This window comes from Grammomys surdaster, unplaced genomic scaffold (genome assembly GCF_004785775.1).
Source record: "Grammomys surdaster isolate TR1022 unplaced genomic scaffold, NIH_TR_1.0 215, whole genome shotgun sequence".
Taxonomy (NCBI): Eukaryota; Metazoa; Chordata; class Mammalia; order Rodentia; family Muridae; genus Grammomys; species Grammomys surdaster.
The window spans coordinates 1,449,160-1,468,994 of record NW_021604660.1 but is presented as its reverse complement, the minus strand read 5'-3'; the positions used below and the strand labels follow the sequence as shown (position 1 = coordinate 1,468,994).

At 38.0% G+C, this 19,835-nt stretch overlaps 1 protein-coding gene across 1 annotated transcript in view; it reads right to left on the bottom strand.

Annotated features, from left to right (window-relative positions):
- Tbc1d32 (TBC1 domain family member 32) overlaps positions 1–19,835 on the bottom strand; it is a 194,725-nt gene that overhangs the window by 159,292 nt on the left and 15,598 nt on the right. The window contains exons 4-10 of the mRNA XM_028772606.1: positions 15,829–15,897; positions 11,340–11,465; positions 9,693–9,771; positions 9,466–9,569; positions 9,316–9,377; positions 7,262–7,406; positions 4,464–4,523 (exon numbers count right to left, since the gene is read on the bottom strand). Of these exons, the coding sequence (XP_028628439.1) occupies positions 4,464–4,523; positions 7,262–7,406; positions 9,316–9,377; positions 9,466–9,569; positions 9,693–9,771; positions 11,340–11,465; positions 15,829–15,897 (645 nt within the window). The remainder of the gene's footprint in view (positions 1–4,463; positions 4,524–7,261; positions 7,407–9,315; positions 9,378–9,465; positions 9,570–9,692; positions 9,772–11,339; positions 11,466–15,828; positions 15,898–19,835) is intronic.

The window sequence follows — 19,835 nt, the reverse complement described above, 5'->3', positions numbered from 1 at the left end:
AACAAAGAAGTAATTTCAAGCTAGAATTTAAATCTTAGGCTAGAACAAAGAAGTAATTTCAGGCAGGAATATAAATTTTAGGCTAGAACAAAGAAGTAGGCTTCAGGCATGAAAATGACTTTGGACTAGGACATGGAAGTAGGCTCAGATATTTTGGTCATCCTGATAAACCCTTAGAAATAGTGGTCACAGGAGTGATCATGGGACTTTGTTTATTGCCTTGCTTTTTCTTTTACTATTTGTGTTTACTGTCTTATTTGCATCTAATGTGTTGCTAGTTCCTCAACCTAGTACTGACCTTAATACTTCCACGTAATTAAAATGGTATAAAAGCAAAAAGGAGGAGGAGGGATGGGATAGGGAGTTTATGGGAGGGGGGATGGGGAAAGGGGATAACATCTGAAATGTAAATAAATAAAATATTAATTAAAAAATCTCAAATTCCAAAGAACAAGGTAACAGTTTATTAAAAAAAAAAAAAAAGTGTGCAATCTTGTTGCCCCCAAAGGTCACAATTATCATGTTTCCATTCTTCACAGCAGAGATTTCCAAAACCCTTGACCACAGACATACTTCTTTTTAAATTTTATTTCTTTTTATTATTTATGTGTATGTGCCTGTGTGTGTTTCTGGTCACCATATGCACTCAGGTGCCCTGAGAGCCCAGAACAATGTACTGAATCCCTTAAATGGAGTTATAGGTGGTTGTGAGCTGCCATGTGGGTGCTGGAAGCGATCCTGGGTCATCTATAAGAGCAACAAATGCCCTTAACCACTGAGCCATCTCTCCTGACCTACAGACATACATCTTATAGATGCCTTTTAATTCTATAATTCTGCCTTATAATTTATGAACAAAATAGCTGCCCTCAGTAAGATAAAGACTGGTGAGAGCAGACTTTGTTGATATTTTTGCTGACTAGTCTCAAGTGGTAGAGACAGCTAGCGTATAATAAAGGAATAAGAATTGAAAATATAAAGGTATCTAAGATAAAGAATAACAGACAACAGCAGCTGGTGTATGGTACGAGAGCAGGACCATGCTACTTTTCCATGGGTAGGCTATGGTCACATGGAGGTTCTTTTTCTGGGATTGTTGTTTTGTTTGGTTAATATTTCTAAGACTGGTGAGAAGGCTTCCCATATACCTAAACCGTTTCTACAAATACAGATGTTCACATTGCACATCTGCTTTCAATCTACTAATCTAAGACTCCAGATCAAAATCAGTCAGGTAATCTGGTCACAGAGTCTCTAAAGGACCTCTCCACAGACAGTATGTAACAACTTATCACAAGGCAATCTTGGAAGATGTAAACTGGCCTTTGGGAACCCAAATGGAAAAAGACAGCTAGCATCTTACCCTTTCATAGCCATTAGGCATCTGAATACATCTTCTTTCTTACTTCAGTCTCTCCTCTCCTTTCATTATAAAGCATGACAGGCAGAAGCATAGCTGCAAGGTCGTGTGCATCATCCCAGAGAATCATTTAATCCACAGAATGCCTTCAGATTTTCTCTCCACTTACACCTTGCCTAAATCAAACTTCAGAGGTGCGGACCTAGCTCTGGTTGTGCCTCTCACACTCAGTACACACAAACCGACCACATCAAAGCAGCAGCATCTTTCCCAGAAAATGTTCTTCTCCTACTGTGTCCCTTACCTCAGCTAAGGGCATTAATCATTCCAAGGTGCCACCAACTGCCCATTCAAAAGCCACAACCTCTAAATTCTGCCTTCTAAATACACCATGCCTGAATCATCTTTTTATCCCAATACGCTGTCACAGTCTTAACTTAGACTTCTATTATCTAGTTCTTCATTTACTGTGCAGCCTCTTAACTATCAATTTTTGCTTTAACACTTCTCTATAGTACAACTCTCAACACATTTTCCAACAAAATGAGACTGTCATCCAAAGTGATCTAAAATAGCAGTTGCTGGAAATCGTGAAATTCACAGTTAAATGCATAGTGCTAGAAAAATCATTGCAAGTAGGGTAACCCAGACTCTAAAATACAAATATGATATGTAATCACTTAGATGCAGATGTTAGCTGTAAAGTCTTCAATAAGCAGGCTACAACCTGTATAACCACATAGTACATACAAAGTAAGGCACTAGGGAGAAGGGAAGAATTTCCCTAGGACAGGAAAATAGAATGAATAGTAACTGATGAATGGGGGACAAGGGGACCTAGAAAGAGAGGATAAAATGAAAAGGGGGAGATAGAATGGGATAAGGAAGGGAATGCAGGGAGGGATAGCTACAACTAAGGGCCATTTGAGTCATATGGTAACCCACTACATTAGAAGCATCTACACAGATGAAAGAAATCTAACTAGACGACAGGAGAGAGGAAGCCCCAGCTAAACATCTCATGGCCAAATGAAATTTCCAGTGCCAGGAATAGGTTACATCTAATTGAATTATTGGTCGACGGATCCCATGGAACCCAAAACCACACGTGCTATTGACAGAACTACTGGTTGTTCTCTACATACTGATGGTAAGGTCGTACTGCTGAAGATAATGCCCACATAATTCACTGAGCATGAAGAATTCAAGCTGCTGACCACCTAGAGCCTTCAACCCAACTCTTCAGCAACAAACACTTTGATCTACAATTGTGACCTAGCTGAAAGATATGTTGGGTCAATAGTGGCACAAAAGTTGTAGCAGTAACTATGCTGGCTAGTTGTATGTCAACTTGACATAAGCTAGTCATGGAAAGGAGGGAACATCAATTGAGAAAATGCCTTCACAAGACTGGGCTATAGTCAAGCCTGTAGTGCATTTTCTTAATTAGTAATTAATGGAGGAGGGCCTAGCCTATTGTGGGTGGTGCCATCCCTGGGCTGGTATTACTGGGTTTTATATGAAAACAGGTTGAGTAAGCCATGAGGAGCAAGCCAGTAAGCACCCCCCCTCCATGGCTTCTGCATCAGCTTCAGCCTCTGGTTTCCTACCCTGTAGAGTTCTTGCCCTCACTGCTTTTGATGAGTAATTATTATATAGAACTGTGAATGAAATAAACCCTTTCCTGCCCAAGTTGCTTTTGGTCATGGTGTTTAATCTCAGCCATAGTAACCCTAACTAGGAGAGAAATCAACCAATACTTGACTGGATTTAAGACCACAGTCTATAACTGCATGGAACACATACCTAACACTGCTTGAGTGGCCAAAATCCTGAAATGAGAGAAGTCAGGGACCTGGGAGTGAGGGACCTTGGAACACTCAGTCCTAAAGGGGAGATCAAATCCCCCCCCCCAGGGCTCTGCAAAGTCTGCAGAAGAGACATGAAGACTGTAAAAGTCAGTGATTGAAGTCACGAAGGAACCAAGACCTTCTAGTCACAACAGGACTGATGCACATATAACCTCTCAGAGACGATGGCAGTGCACAGGGCCTGCACAAAGCCAGATGGGGCTCCAACACTGAGAGGGAAAGTAGACACAAGTCCCTATCCTTAACCCAGAAACTATCTCCAATTGATAACCATTCACAAAGTAAAAATTAGTTTTCTCTAACAAGAGTCTCACTGGTTATATAAGTAACACTTAAAAGGCAGGCCCCATACCCAGAAGTAGGTGACCAACACAGAACAAACTCTTGATGTTTTGGTTGTGAGTCTAGTCTTTCAAGACTGACTCATCTCTCCGGCCCAAAACAAACTCAATGGTATTCTTTAGGGGTGTTTTGTGTTGTTTTGGTTTTGTTTTTCTGTTTAGTTTTCTTTCTTTCTTACAGTTGCTTTTATAACATTTCTGTGTGTGCAAGTGTGTGAGTCTCTGCATCTATGTGTTCCTTGTGCTTTTTAGTCTTTCTGATCATTTGTTTTGTCCTGCCTCCTGATAGCTTCTAAACTCAAGGTTCTGACTCAACACATAAGCCATAATCATTACTTTCTTAAATGCTTTTTTAAAATTACATATTTTCATATTTGTCACGTGTTATGTTTTACTGATTTCTTTTCAATTTCTTTCAGTATCCTTATACATTGCTCCATAATAGCAGTAAACATAGGTTTCTTTGTGAGGTTTCTTTTGGGAGGGTGTTAAGACATTTATAATATCCACCTGCATCTGGTATCATTTAAGGCAATTTTTGAAAACACAGAAACATTTTTCACTGAGTCTTTTTCATGAACTGTCACTCAAGAGTATCAAAATATTTTATAGAAGTATTTCCCTTATTAACAACTGATCTGAGTCAAATCACATGTCCATACTTAAAACTATGGCCAATTTGCCACATACTTACCTATTTGCTAATTGTTTCCCTTACTACACTGTAATACTCTCATCTCTTTACACTTCACAGGATGGTAGTTTAAGGTCGCATTAAAAGGAACTGCTTCATTGCCCACTGTTAATCACTGCCACTCAGTTTTGCATATTTAAGGCACTACATCTTTGTGTAATATTATTTCTCATCATAAAAACAGACATGTAGCTTACCAGACATTTATATTTCTTTTCAAGAAGTCTGAGTACTGCAGTTCTGCTGTAATATGCATGCTAAAATTAAAGAGAAAAGCAGTTAATGTTAAAGATATGTCATTTAAAACCTATTTCCTCGATCATTTCCAATATCATAAACCACACCATAACTCAGGTGTAAAATATTACAATCAATGTCAAGCAGGCTTTTCTTTGCAATGAACTACAAGCATAATAATCACAGGACCGCTAATTACATAAAAAATAGTGTAGGTCATTTAGGGACAGGTCAGAGTTGAGGAAACCAATTTATACCAGTGCATTATTCAAGGAAAAATATGTAAACAAGAGGCAGACAAGACCACCAATTGTATACTGAGCACACGCACAGAATTCTGCAAATGAGACAGCATCTTTGTCACCTAATGCCAATATTACTTTTAAATAAATGGCTATATCCAAAATGGCTTTATTTCCTTAGGACCAAAGATAGATAGAATAAAAATACATACATACATACATACATACATACATACATACATAACTATAGAAAGCAAGGGCAAACTATACCTATTTTAGCTAAATTATGCCAGCAAGGCAGCATTAATATTTTAATTAGTTCTTTCATTTTATCTAAAAACAATAAAAATAAGGCATGATTTTAAACATCATTAGAATTCTGGTAATAGAATTTTTAATTCACTAGAATAGAATTTTTATTCAAAGTTCATCAAAACTCAGTGCTTTTTTTTTTTTTTACCCCTTTGGCTTAAATGTTTCAAAACAAACCATTAATTCCTTTCTCAGTGTTACCAAAAAAATATACTGGTATTTAAATGAAACTACTTTTAGTATTATCCCATTCTCCCAGGCATGGTGATTCACACTCATAACCCCAGTACTTTGGAGATAAAGATGAGAGAATCAAGTTCAAGTCCATTTTCAACTGCACAGTGAGTTCAAGACCAACCTGGTTTACACACAAGAATTTCTGAGAAAGAAACATTATTTAATCCTTATCATCAGGATCAAAAGACTAGAGCCCTCAAACCAAATCAACTTACTATGCACTTGTGTAAATAATATCTTGTTGAAACACTCTCCAGTTGTTATCATTTATTGAAATGCTGCAAAACTGTACAGTCCCCAAGCTGCAGATACTTACTACCTGGTCCTTTACGCAGTATGACTGCGAACCCTGACCTTAGACACAAAGGATACAAGAGAATGAGCAAAATTTCTGTTGCTTTGACAATAATTCTGTGGTATTTACTTTTGTAATCTACCTCATTCACTTATGCGCTGAAAATCAAAGGTTAAGTGTAAAAGCTTGTTATTAGACTATAATTTCACTTTTGTTTAAACCAAAAAACATATTAATATATATTATACAAACATAAATTTGTATAATCCTAGGACTTAAGGATTATCCCTGTGTTGTGTAGGGTTTTCTTTAATGTGCCATTACATTTTTTGCATATCGTCTCCAATAAAGCTAGTTTTATCTTCGAGAAAATTAAGAAAAAGTATCAGATCTGGGGTATAAAGGATTCAGGCAAATGAATTAAATTAATTTAAATTAAGTAATATTAATTAAATAATAAATTTTAAAGACTTGTCAGACACTACTACATAGGTAATGTAAGGGGTTAGCACTAAAGACAAAGTTGTGTTCTAAGTTGTGTCTGGAATCCTGGTTGCCTACCCACACATCAAGTTTTATACAAAAAAAAAAAAAAATGAAATGTTGTCTGAGAGTTTAGGCTCTTGCACATGACCTGGTCAAACATAATGGTTAAAAAAAATAACAATAATAACTATATTTTAAAAGCAATAAAAAATACAAACTTTGTGGTTCTACTCTGGTGCTTTTTCAAGTGTTTTTACTGTCTTGAGTTCATGGTATATTTTTATAACATGAAAAATATGTAGTGAAAATGGATTAGAAGCCAGGACCAGTATTAGAATGTGTTTTCTAGAATGTCCTTTAAGATCTGTTAGTGAAGTGATGGCTCTCCACTTAGATTTAACAGTATAAAAGGAATGTTTCAGATAATACATGGGGCATGTCTTGTATCAACATCAAAAGGCAAAGGCAGCTAGGCAATCGTCAAATTGCCCTGCTGAGTACTACATGAGAGGCTCAGTGCTCACAAGGCAGGTCCCTGGCCCTCTGTCTGGTCTACTGAGTCAAAAACCTAGAGCTGGGTAGACGGGGTGAAAAAGACATCAGCACAGAAGTCTGTATTGCTGCTGCTACTGCTACAAGAGGAACTCTGTTACTCCACCTCAGCTGACAGGAGTGACAGTGTAAAGACTGCTTTAACACGACTTTCAGTTTGGGGCTGTCATAAGCTTCAGTGGAAACTGCCAGTTCAGGCATTAAACATAATGCCTAAGTCCAGTTCAGGAAGCAGCAAACAGGAACTGATTCTAGGCATGGTCCTCTACACCCAAGAAAAGTGAGTCCTGAATCCTTATGTCCTACAACATCTATTTAAAAATTTTGAAGCTTTTAAGTATTGTGATGATTAGAATCCTTAACAGATAATTCACCTTAAAAAGATTCAAATAGAGTACCACTTAAAAAACTATCCTAACTCTGACTAGGCAAAAAGTCCTGGGCAAAATAGCTTCCCCGTGCTGTAAATCTGATACTACCAAATGGGAGACGGATGTCTTTCTACCACCACATCCATCTGTGTACAGGTTAAAGGCATTAACACATGCAGAAAAGCAATGAGAACTTAGCACACACCAAGCACAGGAACATAGGCCAGTCCCTAAAATGACAGAGACAAAACATTTTTCCTTACCATCCATTTTTTGAACCACACAGCCTTAGTATCAACTAATGCAAAAAAATAGATGGGATCCAAAATCTTCTGTGACACCAGGTGGCTTTGCTCGTGTTTGACTGACAACAAGGACAGAGTACTCTCAACAATTTCCTCCATGTACCTTGAGTTTAGGAAAGAAGTGATTTTAAAATATAAAAAAAAATTAAAAATGACAAGGGTTAGTATATGTGAGATCAGTGATATTCTTATCCTTATGGAAGTACAATGTGACAGGTAATCTTTTTTTTTTTATTTTAATTTTAAAATGTTAACCACAGGCTTTATAAGTTTGGCAATGCTCAATAACAAGATGTCCATACAATCAGAAGTGTAACCCAATACCCAACCTAGACATACCAACTATCTTTGACTGGCAGAGACTCGCCAGCATCCACCTCCATGTTCCCCTCCCCACCTCTCTTCTTCTTCTTCTTCTCTCTCTCTCTTTCTCTCTCTCTCTCTCTCTCTCTCTCTCTCTCTCTCTCTCTCTCTCTTTCTCTCTCTGTCTCTGTCTCTCTCTCTGTGTTTCTCTCTGTCTCTCTGTCTCTGTCTCTCTCTCTCTCTCACACACACACACACCTCCTAGCTCCTCCTCTCATTCTCCTCCTCCTCTCCTAGCTCCTCCCCTTCCTCTCCTTACTCCTCTCACCATAGCTCCTCCTACATATCACACTTTCTGTTAAAATAAAAAACTTTTCTCTCAAAATACAGTTAGAGCATAACTATACCAATTTCTATCAGTAAGGTACAAGATAGACCTAATACCAAGTCCATCATTTTTGTTGACTAAACAGAACCTCTATCATCTCTCCTAACTAAAAGATTTACTTCTGAACCTGGCTTTTTTTCTTGGCTTTAGAATGAATGTCAGCTGAAAACCATCCTCTCAAGTCTTTTCTCTCAAAGTAAATAGCTGGGATTGGCTATGAGACTATAAGTCTTCAACCCAGTCAGAAATCCAGAATGACTGAATTAACTGAAATTATGGGAAGCACAAAGCATAGCTTATGAAACTTAGCCAATTTATAGAGACCACTGAACACCTGGACAGTCCCTATACTACAAAACATTGGAGCATCCGATCTTCAGCCTTCTGGTCCAGGATCATCTGACAGACCTAGTGATGCAGAATTATTAAGGGCTGATTACTCTGTCTTGGCAGATATAATCAGTCGACTATTCCACAAGTGTGTCCTTTTCAGGATAGTAATTATGACATGTAATCTTGAGAATTTTTTTTCTGTAAATTATAGGGGTTAAGAGCCACACTCACTTTTTCTGCACTAAAAACAACTTAAGTTCTTCAATACTCTAATGTCCAAATGTTAACTTTCAGTTTTAGACTCACAGATGCTCTTACAACCTCATCAGAACTTTTTAAACTGAATGGAAAAAGAACATTTAAGAAATGTGTCCAAAGTAGCAAGCAGCAGGTGAACCCAAGACCTCAACATTCCATTTCTACAATGTTTTAAGTGGTATTAAAAAAAAATACTTGGGAAGAACCATTTACACAAATATACAAATATACCGACAAAAACTGTACTAATACCTTCTATCCCAGTGTGTCTGTGTTACTATGATAAATGCCATGTACAAAAGCATCTTGGAGAGGAACAGGTTCACTTTAATTTACAAGTTATACTCCATCATTAAAGGAAGCCATGCCAGGAGCTCAAGGCAGGGATTTGGGGCAAAAACCATCGAGACATTGCTCACTGGCTTGCCCCCTCACGCTTGCTTCCTCTGGCTCACTAAGCCATTTTTCTTATCCAGCCCAGGTCCACGTGCCTACAGAAGGGAAGCCTCCTGTATCAATTTAGTTACGAAAACACACCCATAGGCCAATGTGATGAGAGCAATTCCTCAGATGAGGGCCCCACTTCCTATGTGGTCCTATTTTGTATCAAGCTGACAAAAACTAAGTGGCATATTGAACCATGTACATCGCTGAAGACTGTTCTCTTCTGTCCTTCAAATACTTGAGGGACATAGCCTGTACCTTACATTGCATGAAGTGGGGGACTTACTTCTCTGGGTGACGAATCCAAAAAGATGGGGCCTCTTTCTGATACTCATTCAGAAGGCGAACCTATAATCAGTATACAAAAGATCTCAAAATAGTATAATTCTGAAATATAGCCCTACTTTACATAAAGTACACCGTAGTTAGCGGATACCTTTTTCAGCAAGCGGGTCACATTGGGACTGGTTATGTCTACTCCAGTTGAAAGTGTAGGAAGGTGATTTTCTCTAGAAAGAAAATATAACTCCAGATATTTAGCTGAAAAAGAAAGTGAAAATATACAGTCATTATATTACATAATGCTTCTGGAAAAAGTCATTTCTTTTATGCATTTTACGTGCATATAGAAGAACACCAATTGAAGTGATTTAATGAACATACCTAAGCTTGTATAAATTTCCTTGGTCATGTGTAACGGTGAGAGAGTAAAAGTCTGTGCATAGAACTTTAAAATCCGGTCCTACAAAAAAAAAAGACAGCCCATCATCATTTATGCTTACAATAGCACAGCCAAACGCTTTTCATACTTAAAGAGAAAGTAAGCACAAAATACAAAATATACAACTCAGAAACCAGGTGAAGGACGTGTCTATTTTAAAGGGCACATTTTCATTTAGTCAAAAGTAAAATTAACCACAACTAATAGCAGAACCAACAACAAAATGCACTGCTGTGAAATCTGGTCACAGCAGGAAGTGGGAGTGAACAGCGGAGGCAGAAGGCTCACTGTGTGCTGTGAACTGAAGCTGAAGGCTTGCACAGAGGTACTAGAGACTGGAACGGTGTCATCCGACAGTGGCACAGCAGGCAACACTACATTTTGAGATCTCACACTTCCAAGTCTATTTCCTTATATTTAACTGTAGGAGTATTTAAGAGTCTTTCTAGTAACTGTGCCTATTCACTAGAGGAAAAACAATACTACATAAAATTTTGAAATTTTATCACAAAATAAACTGAACATGAACTAAATGTAGTTTCAAATATGACTGACACTAGTAGGTGCTAAAATGGTACCTGTCCCCTCAATTCTTTATAAGCACTTAAATATCATAAGTGTAATTCTACCAGTGAAATACAAGTTCCCATTAAATAGAAACAATCTTGCCTCATATTGTTTTAATCTACAGATATAAAATTAAATGACCTAGTTTCTATCTCCTGAGCTAATATTTTCTTAGGAAATTGGACCCCAGATGGATAATGATATCTTCCAATAATGCTAAGACATTCCCACTGAACAAAGGCTATCAAGTATTTGAAACCCATGCTTACGACTGCAGTAACACATAAGCATCTGTAATTTTTCAACCACTCATAACAGTTCTACAGAACAGCAATGATGTAGCTAGCAATTTAGATGGACTTAAAATAAAAGGATGTGAATTTATCTTCTACTCCAAAATGATTTGATCCAATCTCCGATTTTCTTTATAACATATTTATTGTTTGTAATCTGTTAATATAATTAAGGAACTGAACCTTGTTACACAGTAATATACAATAGCTAAATAAAGCAATTTGCAATGGCCAACTAGAAACTTTTAACATGTTTACAAAGACAAACTTTCTAAAATACAGAAAACATATTCAGGCATGGTTCTCTTCTATCAAACACAGGAAAAAAATACCAACAAACTGACATTTATATTTCTTCTAAGCTTTGAAATGCTAAAGACGACCCTAAAAATATCTTTCCCCTCCTGAAGTCCTCATATCAACGTTTATATAGAAGTGTAGAATATCCTCTGCTGCTCCTGACTTTGAACTGTGTTCAAATATTAGGCAAGCATCTTTTTCTTTGATATAAATAACAAAAGTGGTACCCAAATTGTTTCTGCTCCCCAGTCTGATGGAAGAATATGAATAAAAATAGACAAATGTTATCTGGAGATCTTGTTTTCCCATAACTGTATGCCTACAGTCTGTTGTGGTGTAAAACTCTGAACTAAAGTCCCATAGCTGAGCTACTAATGGAAATGATCAAATCCCCCCTTGCAGGCAGATGAGCGGTGGCCATCTCCTTACAGTGAACATAGGATCTGGATCAGACAGCGACGTGGTCAGCTTTTCACAGAGAGCGGTCCAGTTTTCACAGCCCAGGACGTCGGATGGGGGAGCTGAGCATAACGTCTGTAACGCTTCATACCTCACCTACAAATTTTAAAATAACAACGACATTGATGCTAGAAGAACTGCATTTCTCCAACACACTATTTAACAAACTACTAAAGGGTAGAGCCACCAGAGAAAATATTTTTTAATGAGATAGAGCCACCAGAGAAAATATTTTTTTTTAATGAGGCCCTTTTAAGAATCAAATACTCATTTATAGAATGACTCCTGGGAATACTTTTTCATAAACTAGGTACTAAATAGAGAAAACAAAAAATAGGCTATAGGGAAGTCTAAAACAGTAAGCATTCGAGCGACTGTGTTGCGGTTAGAGAAATGGATGGTGGCGGTAGCTGCATTGGAATCACTGAGCTCCCACTGGAGCAGCTTCAGATTGCCGGCTTTAATTCTAGCACAGTGCACACACAGCCCCTGGAAAAGCATTCCCACGACATCCCCCCTGAACAGTTCCCACAGAACAATCTGAGCAAACATTTTCATTTTTCTGCTGGACCGTATTTTCTGACCTTCTAGCCACTGAAGTAGAAAAACTAATTCAGCAGTGAAATGCAAAATTGAATTTCTGTATTCCCCGAGAAAGGCTACTTCCTTTCAGACAACTTAGAATCCAATCAGATTTCACCCAAGACACTACGGCCCAAGGGACATGAGTGGAGACGTCTCCACTTCAGTAGAGCACAGCTTCCCCTGCACTCTCATGACTGATAAAAGGCAACATTGCAAGGCCAGGATTCTACTCAAAGTCTGGTCATTTGAAACAACTGAAGCCCAGTGAGTGACAAGAAGAGAGACATCAAAGACAAGAGTAGACTCCTCCACCACAGACTCAGCTGTTTCTGATGAGGGACAATTTGGGATGCTTGAAAATATCTATAAAGTCCTATTGAGGAAAAACTCCTAATCACACCTGTGGCACAGGGACTAGGGGATTGGAAAGGAGGTCTTAAAAATCAGGAGCTTCAAATATTAAGTAATTTCTCACTTAAAATTAACTACTACAACAAAATCCCATTAAAAATTTACTACTTGAAAGCAGATAGAAGGTTTCTGAACAAGAATATATTTACAAGAAATCAACTTAAATTGAATACAAAATTTTAATATATAAAAGTAGCTTAAAGAGTTTCATATCCAGTTTCTTTTAGCACTTTTTACTAATAATCAAGAAAATAAGGCAGAATGCAATATGCCAAAGGTAAAATAAAGTAGTCTCTGATTTCTTAGATTCCAATTGGATAAATAATAACTATTCATTTAAACTGAAACATTTCTGAAAAGCAATTCATTTGAAAAACTGAGACTAAACGATATACCTAAAAATATAGCAAAAACTATATCCAAATGTCTGGACATCTAAAAGGTCTAAAACCCTTCAGCCAAGATCCCTCTCCAAATGACCTGTCTCAAATGCCCCAACCAGGAATGCACCAATAAATGCTACTCTAAGCCTCAACGCAGAAAAAAACCTGCAGCGAACAAAGGTTGGTGCAGAGACCCATGGCTGGACAAGATCCTGAGGACAGTGACAATTGAGGGGTACCCCTACAGGAAACACTTGTCCTATCTGTGTAAGGCTTGGGTATCACCGCAGAAGAGAGGCAAGAAGACAGGAAGACAGGACAGGCTGTGAAAAGAGAGCCACGTCTTCTAATCGAGATATGGCCATGGCAATCCTCAAATCTACAAAACCAGTCCTGCCCACAGTCAGCTGTGGATGGGAGAGGAGCTCATAGGACCCATCTCACTTATTGAAATATTGCCAAATAACAGATTCTGGTAGAAGAAAGGGCATAGTACCCAGTTTTGTACCCACTGCTGAGTACCCTTCTCACTATACCTTTTAGGGCCTTACAAACACAGATTTTAATTTTAGTCACAGTCTTTTGAGTTTTTCTTCCTGGGTAAATTTCTGTTTTCACCTATTCTTGTACACTTCCATATTTTTACTATCTTGGTCCACCTTTTATCTGCTAGCTTTGATAAAATTTGTTTCTACCAATCAACAATATAAAAACAAAACATGCTCACTGGGCTTCAGAGTCTTTACATAGCTCTAGTCCCAGCAAATCACTCAAATAAGCCATAGCTCAAACAAGCCTCTTCTTATTTCCCTTACTAACATGTTTCTAAGAATAAAGCCGTATTAAATTCCTTTTAATAAACCAAGTATCTTTATTTTTCCATGAAACATGTAAAATAATTAGGAATGCAGAATAAACACTGTTACCACTTTTTAAAAATCTTTAAAACTCAATCCTATTGTAGTTTCTAATTCAAACTGATTTCTAATAAAGCAAGATGTCAATAAATATTAGCCCCTAAAATCTCTCAAAATCTGAACAAAGATAATTTAATACAATTATTTTTTCAAAAGTCTTTTTCTTTTTTAAATGTTTTTCATTTATTTATTTATTTATTTATTTATTTATTATTCATTCACTGTGTGAGTGTGGGTACAGATATGTGTGGTAGCATGCATGAAGGTTCAAGGACTTGCAGGAAATCAGTCTCTCTGTTCACCATTTGGGTCCCAGAGATTGAACTCAGATCATCAAGCTTGGTGACAGACACTTCATTCAGCTGATCCATCTTGCTGGCCCAAACTGTCTTTTTTTAATGAATGATTAAAGTTTCAAGCATAAAAGTTGGTCAGACATTTGTCAAATACAAAATATCAGTTGCAAAGAAAAAGTTGGCGAAATCTATTATATAGCACAATGCATGTGTATAGAGTGTTACAATCCTAAAAGCTGGTCAGGAAAGAATGTAAGCCACTCCCAATCGAAAACTTTCAAAAGGCTAAGTATGGGTGGTAATATATATGCTCACTAGCTCAACTAACTCACTACCAGGATATACAAATTTCAAGACATTATACATGATAATAGATCACACTATCTAATAAAAATAATCATTAGGTAGATGCTCAGATTGTCCAAAAACAAACAAGCACTGAGTTTCTTAATAAAATACTGAACAAGGAGAGCTATGTAAACAACTACACATAGCTTTATCCCATTCAGACTGAAGCTAGGGGGAAATAGATGGAGTATGTGCATTCCTCGAACCAAATAAATCTCTAAAGAAATTCTTCCTGGGGACGTGAGGAGCTAAGTTCACATTTCCTGGACCCAGGTAAATATCCAGGCAGGGTGCTGCACATCTGCAACTCTGGCAATGGGGGATGGGATGGCAGAGATGGGGAAACCCCAATGTTCATAGGCCAGCCAGTGCAGACAACCAGTGAGCACCAGGCTGTTGAGGTTTGGTCCTTTGCTATCAATTGTAATGCTAAGTGAAGGTCCCTAAGACCTGGTTGTCCCAGGGACAAGAGACACTCTGCACACAGACCTTGCCCCCACGTTATTTCTGACTGGTAAATAAAGATGCCAACAGCGAATAGCTGGGCATGAGACACACAGGTGGGGTTTAGGTTTCCTGGGGTTCAGGTTTCCCAGGCTTTGGGGTTGTTGAACTATGAGGGGGAAGAAGGTGAATGAAGGAGAAACCACCACGGGTTAGACAAGCTCAAGAGAACACAGCCCTGAGGGCTGACCAATTGGAGTTACGAGCAGCCCAGATGAAACACAGTAAGTAATTACTCAGGGTTATTGATAGAAACATAGATTTTAATAGCTTAGAGGGTAGAGATCTGCCCAGCTTTTAGTGCTGATCAAAGCTTATTATAAATATAAAGGGGGTGTGTGTGTGTGTGTGTATGTGTCTATTATCCAGAAACTAAATGATCTAGGTGGGGTAAAAAACCATGGGACTGGGATTAAATAATTAGAACCACATCAGGCTCAGGAAAAGACCCTGTCTCTAAATAAATAAAAAGATAGGTAGATGATAGATAGAGCAATAGATAGATAATAAACAAACGAATGAATGAATGAATGAATGAATGAATGAACCAATGGATGAATGAATAAATAAATAAACCAGTGGGTGAATGAGGTGGTAAGCAATAGAGTATAACTGATGCTGACCCCTGGATTTTGTACACACATACACATGAACACATATGCACATGTGGACACACAGGAAGTAAAAGAAGAAAGAAGTAAGCAAGTGAACACAAGAGAGAGACATAAATGTCCATTTCAGATGGAAAAATTCATCGAGGTTACCAACCCAGAACTGCTTATAATAATAAATATCTAGCATCTAACCAAAAAACAACAAAAACAATGAATGAAGAAAGAAAAAAAGAAAGGAGGGAGGGAGGGAGGGAGGGAGGGAGGGAGGGAGGGAGGGAGGGAGGGAGGGAAGGAGGGAGGGAGGCCAATCAACTACACAAACAAAAACCCCAGCCCAGCTACCACTGATTGCAGTCTAGACTATAAGTGCATCGTATTTGACAGTCGTCTTTTAAACTTACCTCTTTAGGTTGCCCAGGATCCAACTGATCTAAAATCAATTGTAGTTTCCCTTGACAAAATTTGTAACTCTGTAATGGAATTGGTAGAGCATACAGTTATTTAGAGACTTCCAGAAGGACCACCATAAATGACTGTTAACACAACTTCAGACACACGGTCACTCTGAAGGAGGGAAACAAAATCCTAACTTTTGTTTACCCTGGTTTTATAGTCAGAACTAAAATTTTGTAACAGAATACTGTAACTTCCTGTACAGGAAACTTTGCTGAACAACCACAATGTACACATTATACGACTCAAAAGACATTTAAAACACACACACAAAACAAAAATAGCAAGCAGCAAAACTAGTAAAGCAGGAACAGCTCAGCACACTGAGACCTTTCTGTGTGATCCTGTACTTCCTTTCACCTCTGTACATGGTAAAATTGTCCAAAACTAAAAGCTTCCACTAGAGAAGGGCTATCGTTCACCCACAGGCTCCTACAGAGATCTGCACACTTGCTCACTTCCCACTGAGACTTTACCTCAGAACCAATCCCCTGGAGGCAGGACAGCAGTCTGTCCGCACCCTGCATCACCCTCCACACCGCTACTCTGTTGATAGCACAACGTGGTCACTGGCAGTTCCGAGTGGGCCAGGGTATTTCCCTTACTACACACAGGTCTGGGCCTTGTTCTTTTTCACATTAGCACCCCCATATCTAAAGGAATACTCAACTACAGGGCTAAGTGTCCAACTGCAGGGTTAAGTGCCCAACCTTTTGTTCAGGAGAAAAATTACTCCAAAGTTAGGCGTGGTCCTATTGTCTTTCTCTATGGGAACAATGAGAGCAAACAGGCCCAGCTGCCCAATAACAAGAAAGTCCAAATGAATTTAAGATTTCATATCAGACAACACACATTTTCTTTCAAATTTGGGGATAAACGTACGAGTCAGAAGTTACTTGTTTCTTTTCTAAAGGATTTGAGTGAGGTTCAGGAGGGTCACAACTGTCAACAACTCTAGTTCTAAAATTTCAAATTCTTCCAAACATCATTGGTACACACACCCACACCCACACACACACACATATAATATACTCAAACAGACACACATATACACACATAATAAATCTTTAAAAATTATTAGAAAAGACTTCAAAGAGTTCCATCTTGCTCATTTTAAAACTGTAAAATTTAGCTATACCTGTTATTGAACTTTTATTCTAGAATTGCTTTATTTCATATGTATATGTGTTTTGCCTATGTCTGGACAACATGGGACCTGAATAAGTCAGAAGAAGCATTAGATTCCCTGGAATTGGAGTTACAGTTGGTTATGAGCCTCCATTTAAGTGCTGCTATTTTTGAAAAACATGAAAACAGAGCCCAAGCTTAGAATTTCAATTGTATTACAATTAAATAACTAATATTATGAAAGATAATGATAGAATAAACACACATACGCAAGAAAGTAGCTATCTTGTTTAGTGAAAAAATATATAGATAACTTGTAGAATAGAAATCATACAGATAACACACTTTTCTATGTGCACATTTGAATGTACACAGCATACACTTGCACATATCAATGTATATGAATGAGAGTCTACGCACTAAAACATGTGCTTATATAACTTATTATACATACTCATTCAATTAACAGATAAGTTAATATGTTCTGCCAGGCTCTTCCATCTCTCTCGTGTAATTGATTTTTGCTATTATTTCTACCATACGATTTTTACCAGATTATTATCAGTATCCAAATGTCTTACCTACAAGCTCATTAGAAAGATTGAAAAAAACAAAACAGAAAGCGTGCTGGTTAGTTTTTTTTCCAATATGACACAAGCAGAGGAAAGCTACTTTCCTATCTTGGGAAGAGGGAACCTCAATTACAGAACTGCCTCCATCAAATTGGCCAATGGGCATGTCTATAGTGCATTTTCTTGATCAATACTTGAGGTGGGCAGGCTCAACTAAGCAAGTATGAAGAGCAAGGCAGGAAGCGGCTTTTCTCCAGGGTTCCCGCCTCTGCTCCTGCTTGAGTTTCTACCCTGACCTTCCAGAATGATGGAGTATGGGACGTGTTAACCAAATAGACCTTTTTCCTCCACAAATTGTTTTTGGTCAAGAAAGAAAACGAGGGCAAACAATATCAGAGATGCAAGACAGAAGTTCTATTCAGAGTTCTAAGTCCTAGCTCCTCCTTCTAGCCACCTGATTCTCAACTCCCATTCTCTTCCTCACTCCTACCCCACAGTACCACTGTAGCCATGGGCTAACTGAGTGCCTTCCTTTATCATTATTAAAATTTGAAAATTTTTCAAGCAAATCTTACATTTCTCTATTATCTATATAAGAAAATATGAAATAACTGCTTTTCACCTACAACAGCCTACTGAAGAAGAAATCTGAAAACATAATTCACTGATACCCACATTAATCCATTCTTATCTGCAGTACAGTTACACGTTCCATAACAGCTGTGACAAATGGTGAGCAAGTAATTACTCGAACATTCTGTTACACTTGATGAGACAAGCAGTATTATGCTAAGTAGCAGTCAATTAAAAGATAATCCTTAGTTCTTAACAGAATTCATCTCTTTTAAGTGGCCGATATAAAAAAGACTTCATATTTTAGTCTCTTTATGTGCAATATCCCTCCCAAATACTAAAATCTCTAACGTTATACTTTACAGAACTGTCATGGCTCACCAACACTGTAGTCCCTCAACTTTCTCCTCCTCTGTCACTACTCCTCTCTGATCAACATGCTGGGTTGAATGGGAAATGGCCTCTATAGGCTCATACACATGAGTACTTGTTCCCCAGTTGTTGGAACTATTTGGGAAGGGTTAGTGGGTGTGGCCTTGTGGAGGAGGTGTGTCACTGGGGGTGAGCTAGACCACTCCCAGTTAGCTCTCTCTGCCTTCTCACTTGTGAGCACTCAGCTTCTGTTCCAGAGACATTACTACCTGCCAGCTATCATAATCCCTGCTACAATGGCCATGGGTTCTAACACACTGGAACCATGATCCTCAAATTAAACAATTTCTTTTATAAGTTGCCTTCATTATGGTGTCCTATTACAACATGAGATATACAAATAAGATACCACATTTAAAGATCTTTCATTTCTGCTTCTTCAGAAGTCAGTTCATAGCCAGGCAGCACTTGATGAGCTCCCTGTCTAGCCAGAGCTGGCCTTTGGAACTCCTTATCCTCCTGAATCCACTTACAAAGTACAGGGACCACAGGCATGTGCCACCACCTACTGTTCAGCTTTATTGGCTTTAACATCCTGTGATCATTCATTGTAGCTAATTCACTTTCCTTCTTGATGTGAGATTTCCTCAACCCAAGGAACCTAATGGGCAAGATGGCATACATCTGTAAACTCAACAATGCTAGACCCATGTAGCAGGTTTCAGAGTTCAAGGTCAGCTACATCGAAAAATCTTGACTAGAAATTTTAAAGTTAGTTAACTTGATCAATTCACTAATTAAAGGATGTTGATAAAAAAGAAGACATCAAATATCTCCTAATATCTCCTCTGACAATTCTGCCTTTACTCATACTAAAAGCATGAACTACCTCAACTGTCACCTATTTGTCTACAGTTAAACTTCACAGATATACTTCACTTATACTGTGTTATCTCCAATACAAACCTTTTTATCGGGAGAATGTGCCTTTTTTTTTTTTTTGCTACTTGTCATTCTAGTAGCATCTGATATATCTGGTATGGAAAACCTAACTTGACCATGTCTCCACATCTGAGTCTCTATTCTAATCACAGCAACAAATTCAACTGCCACTGGAACTAAAAAAAAAATAAAATAAAATAAAATAAAAACTGTAGCTACAACTTTGGTTCTGATTTGCACCAACTTTTAGAGTCCATCGGTGAAGTTTATGGATCCTTTTCTATTTATTACTACCAAGCCTCCTCAGTCCAAATTCTCATTGTTTCTTCTAACAACAGAGACAGCCTTCCAACTTGTCTCCTGACAAC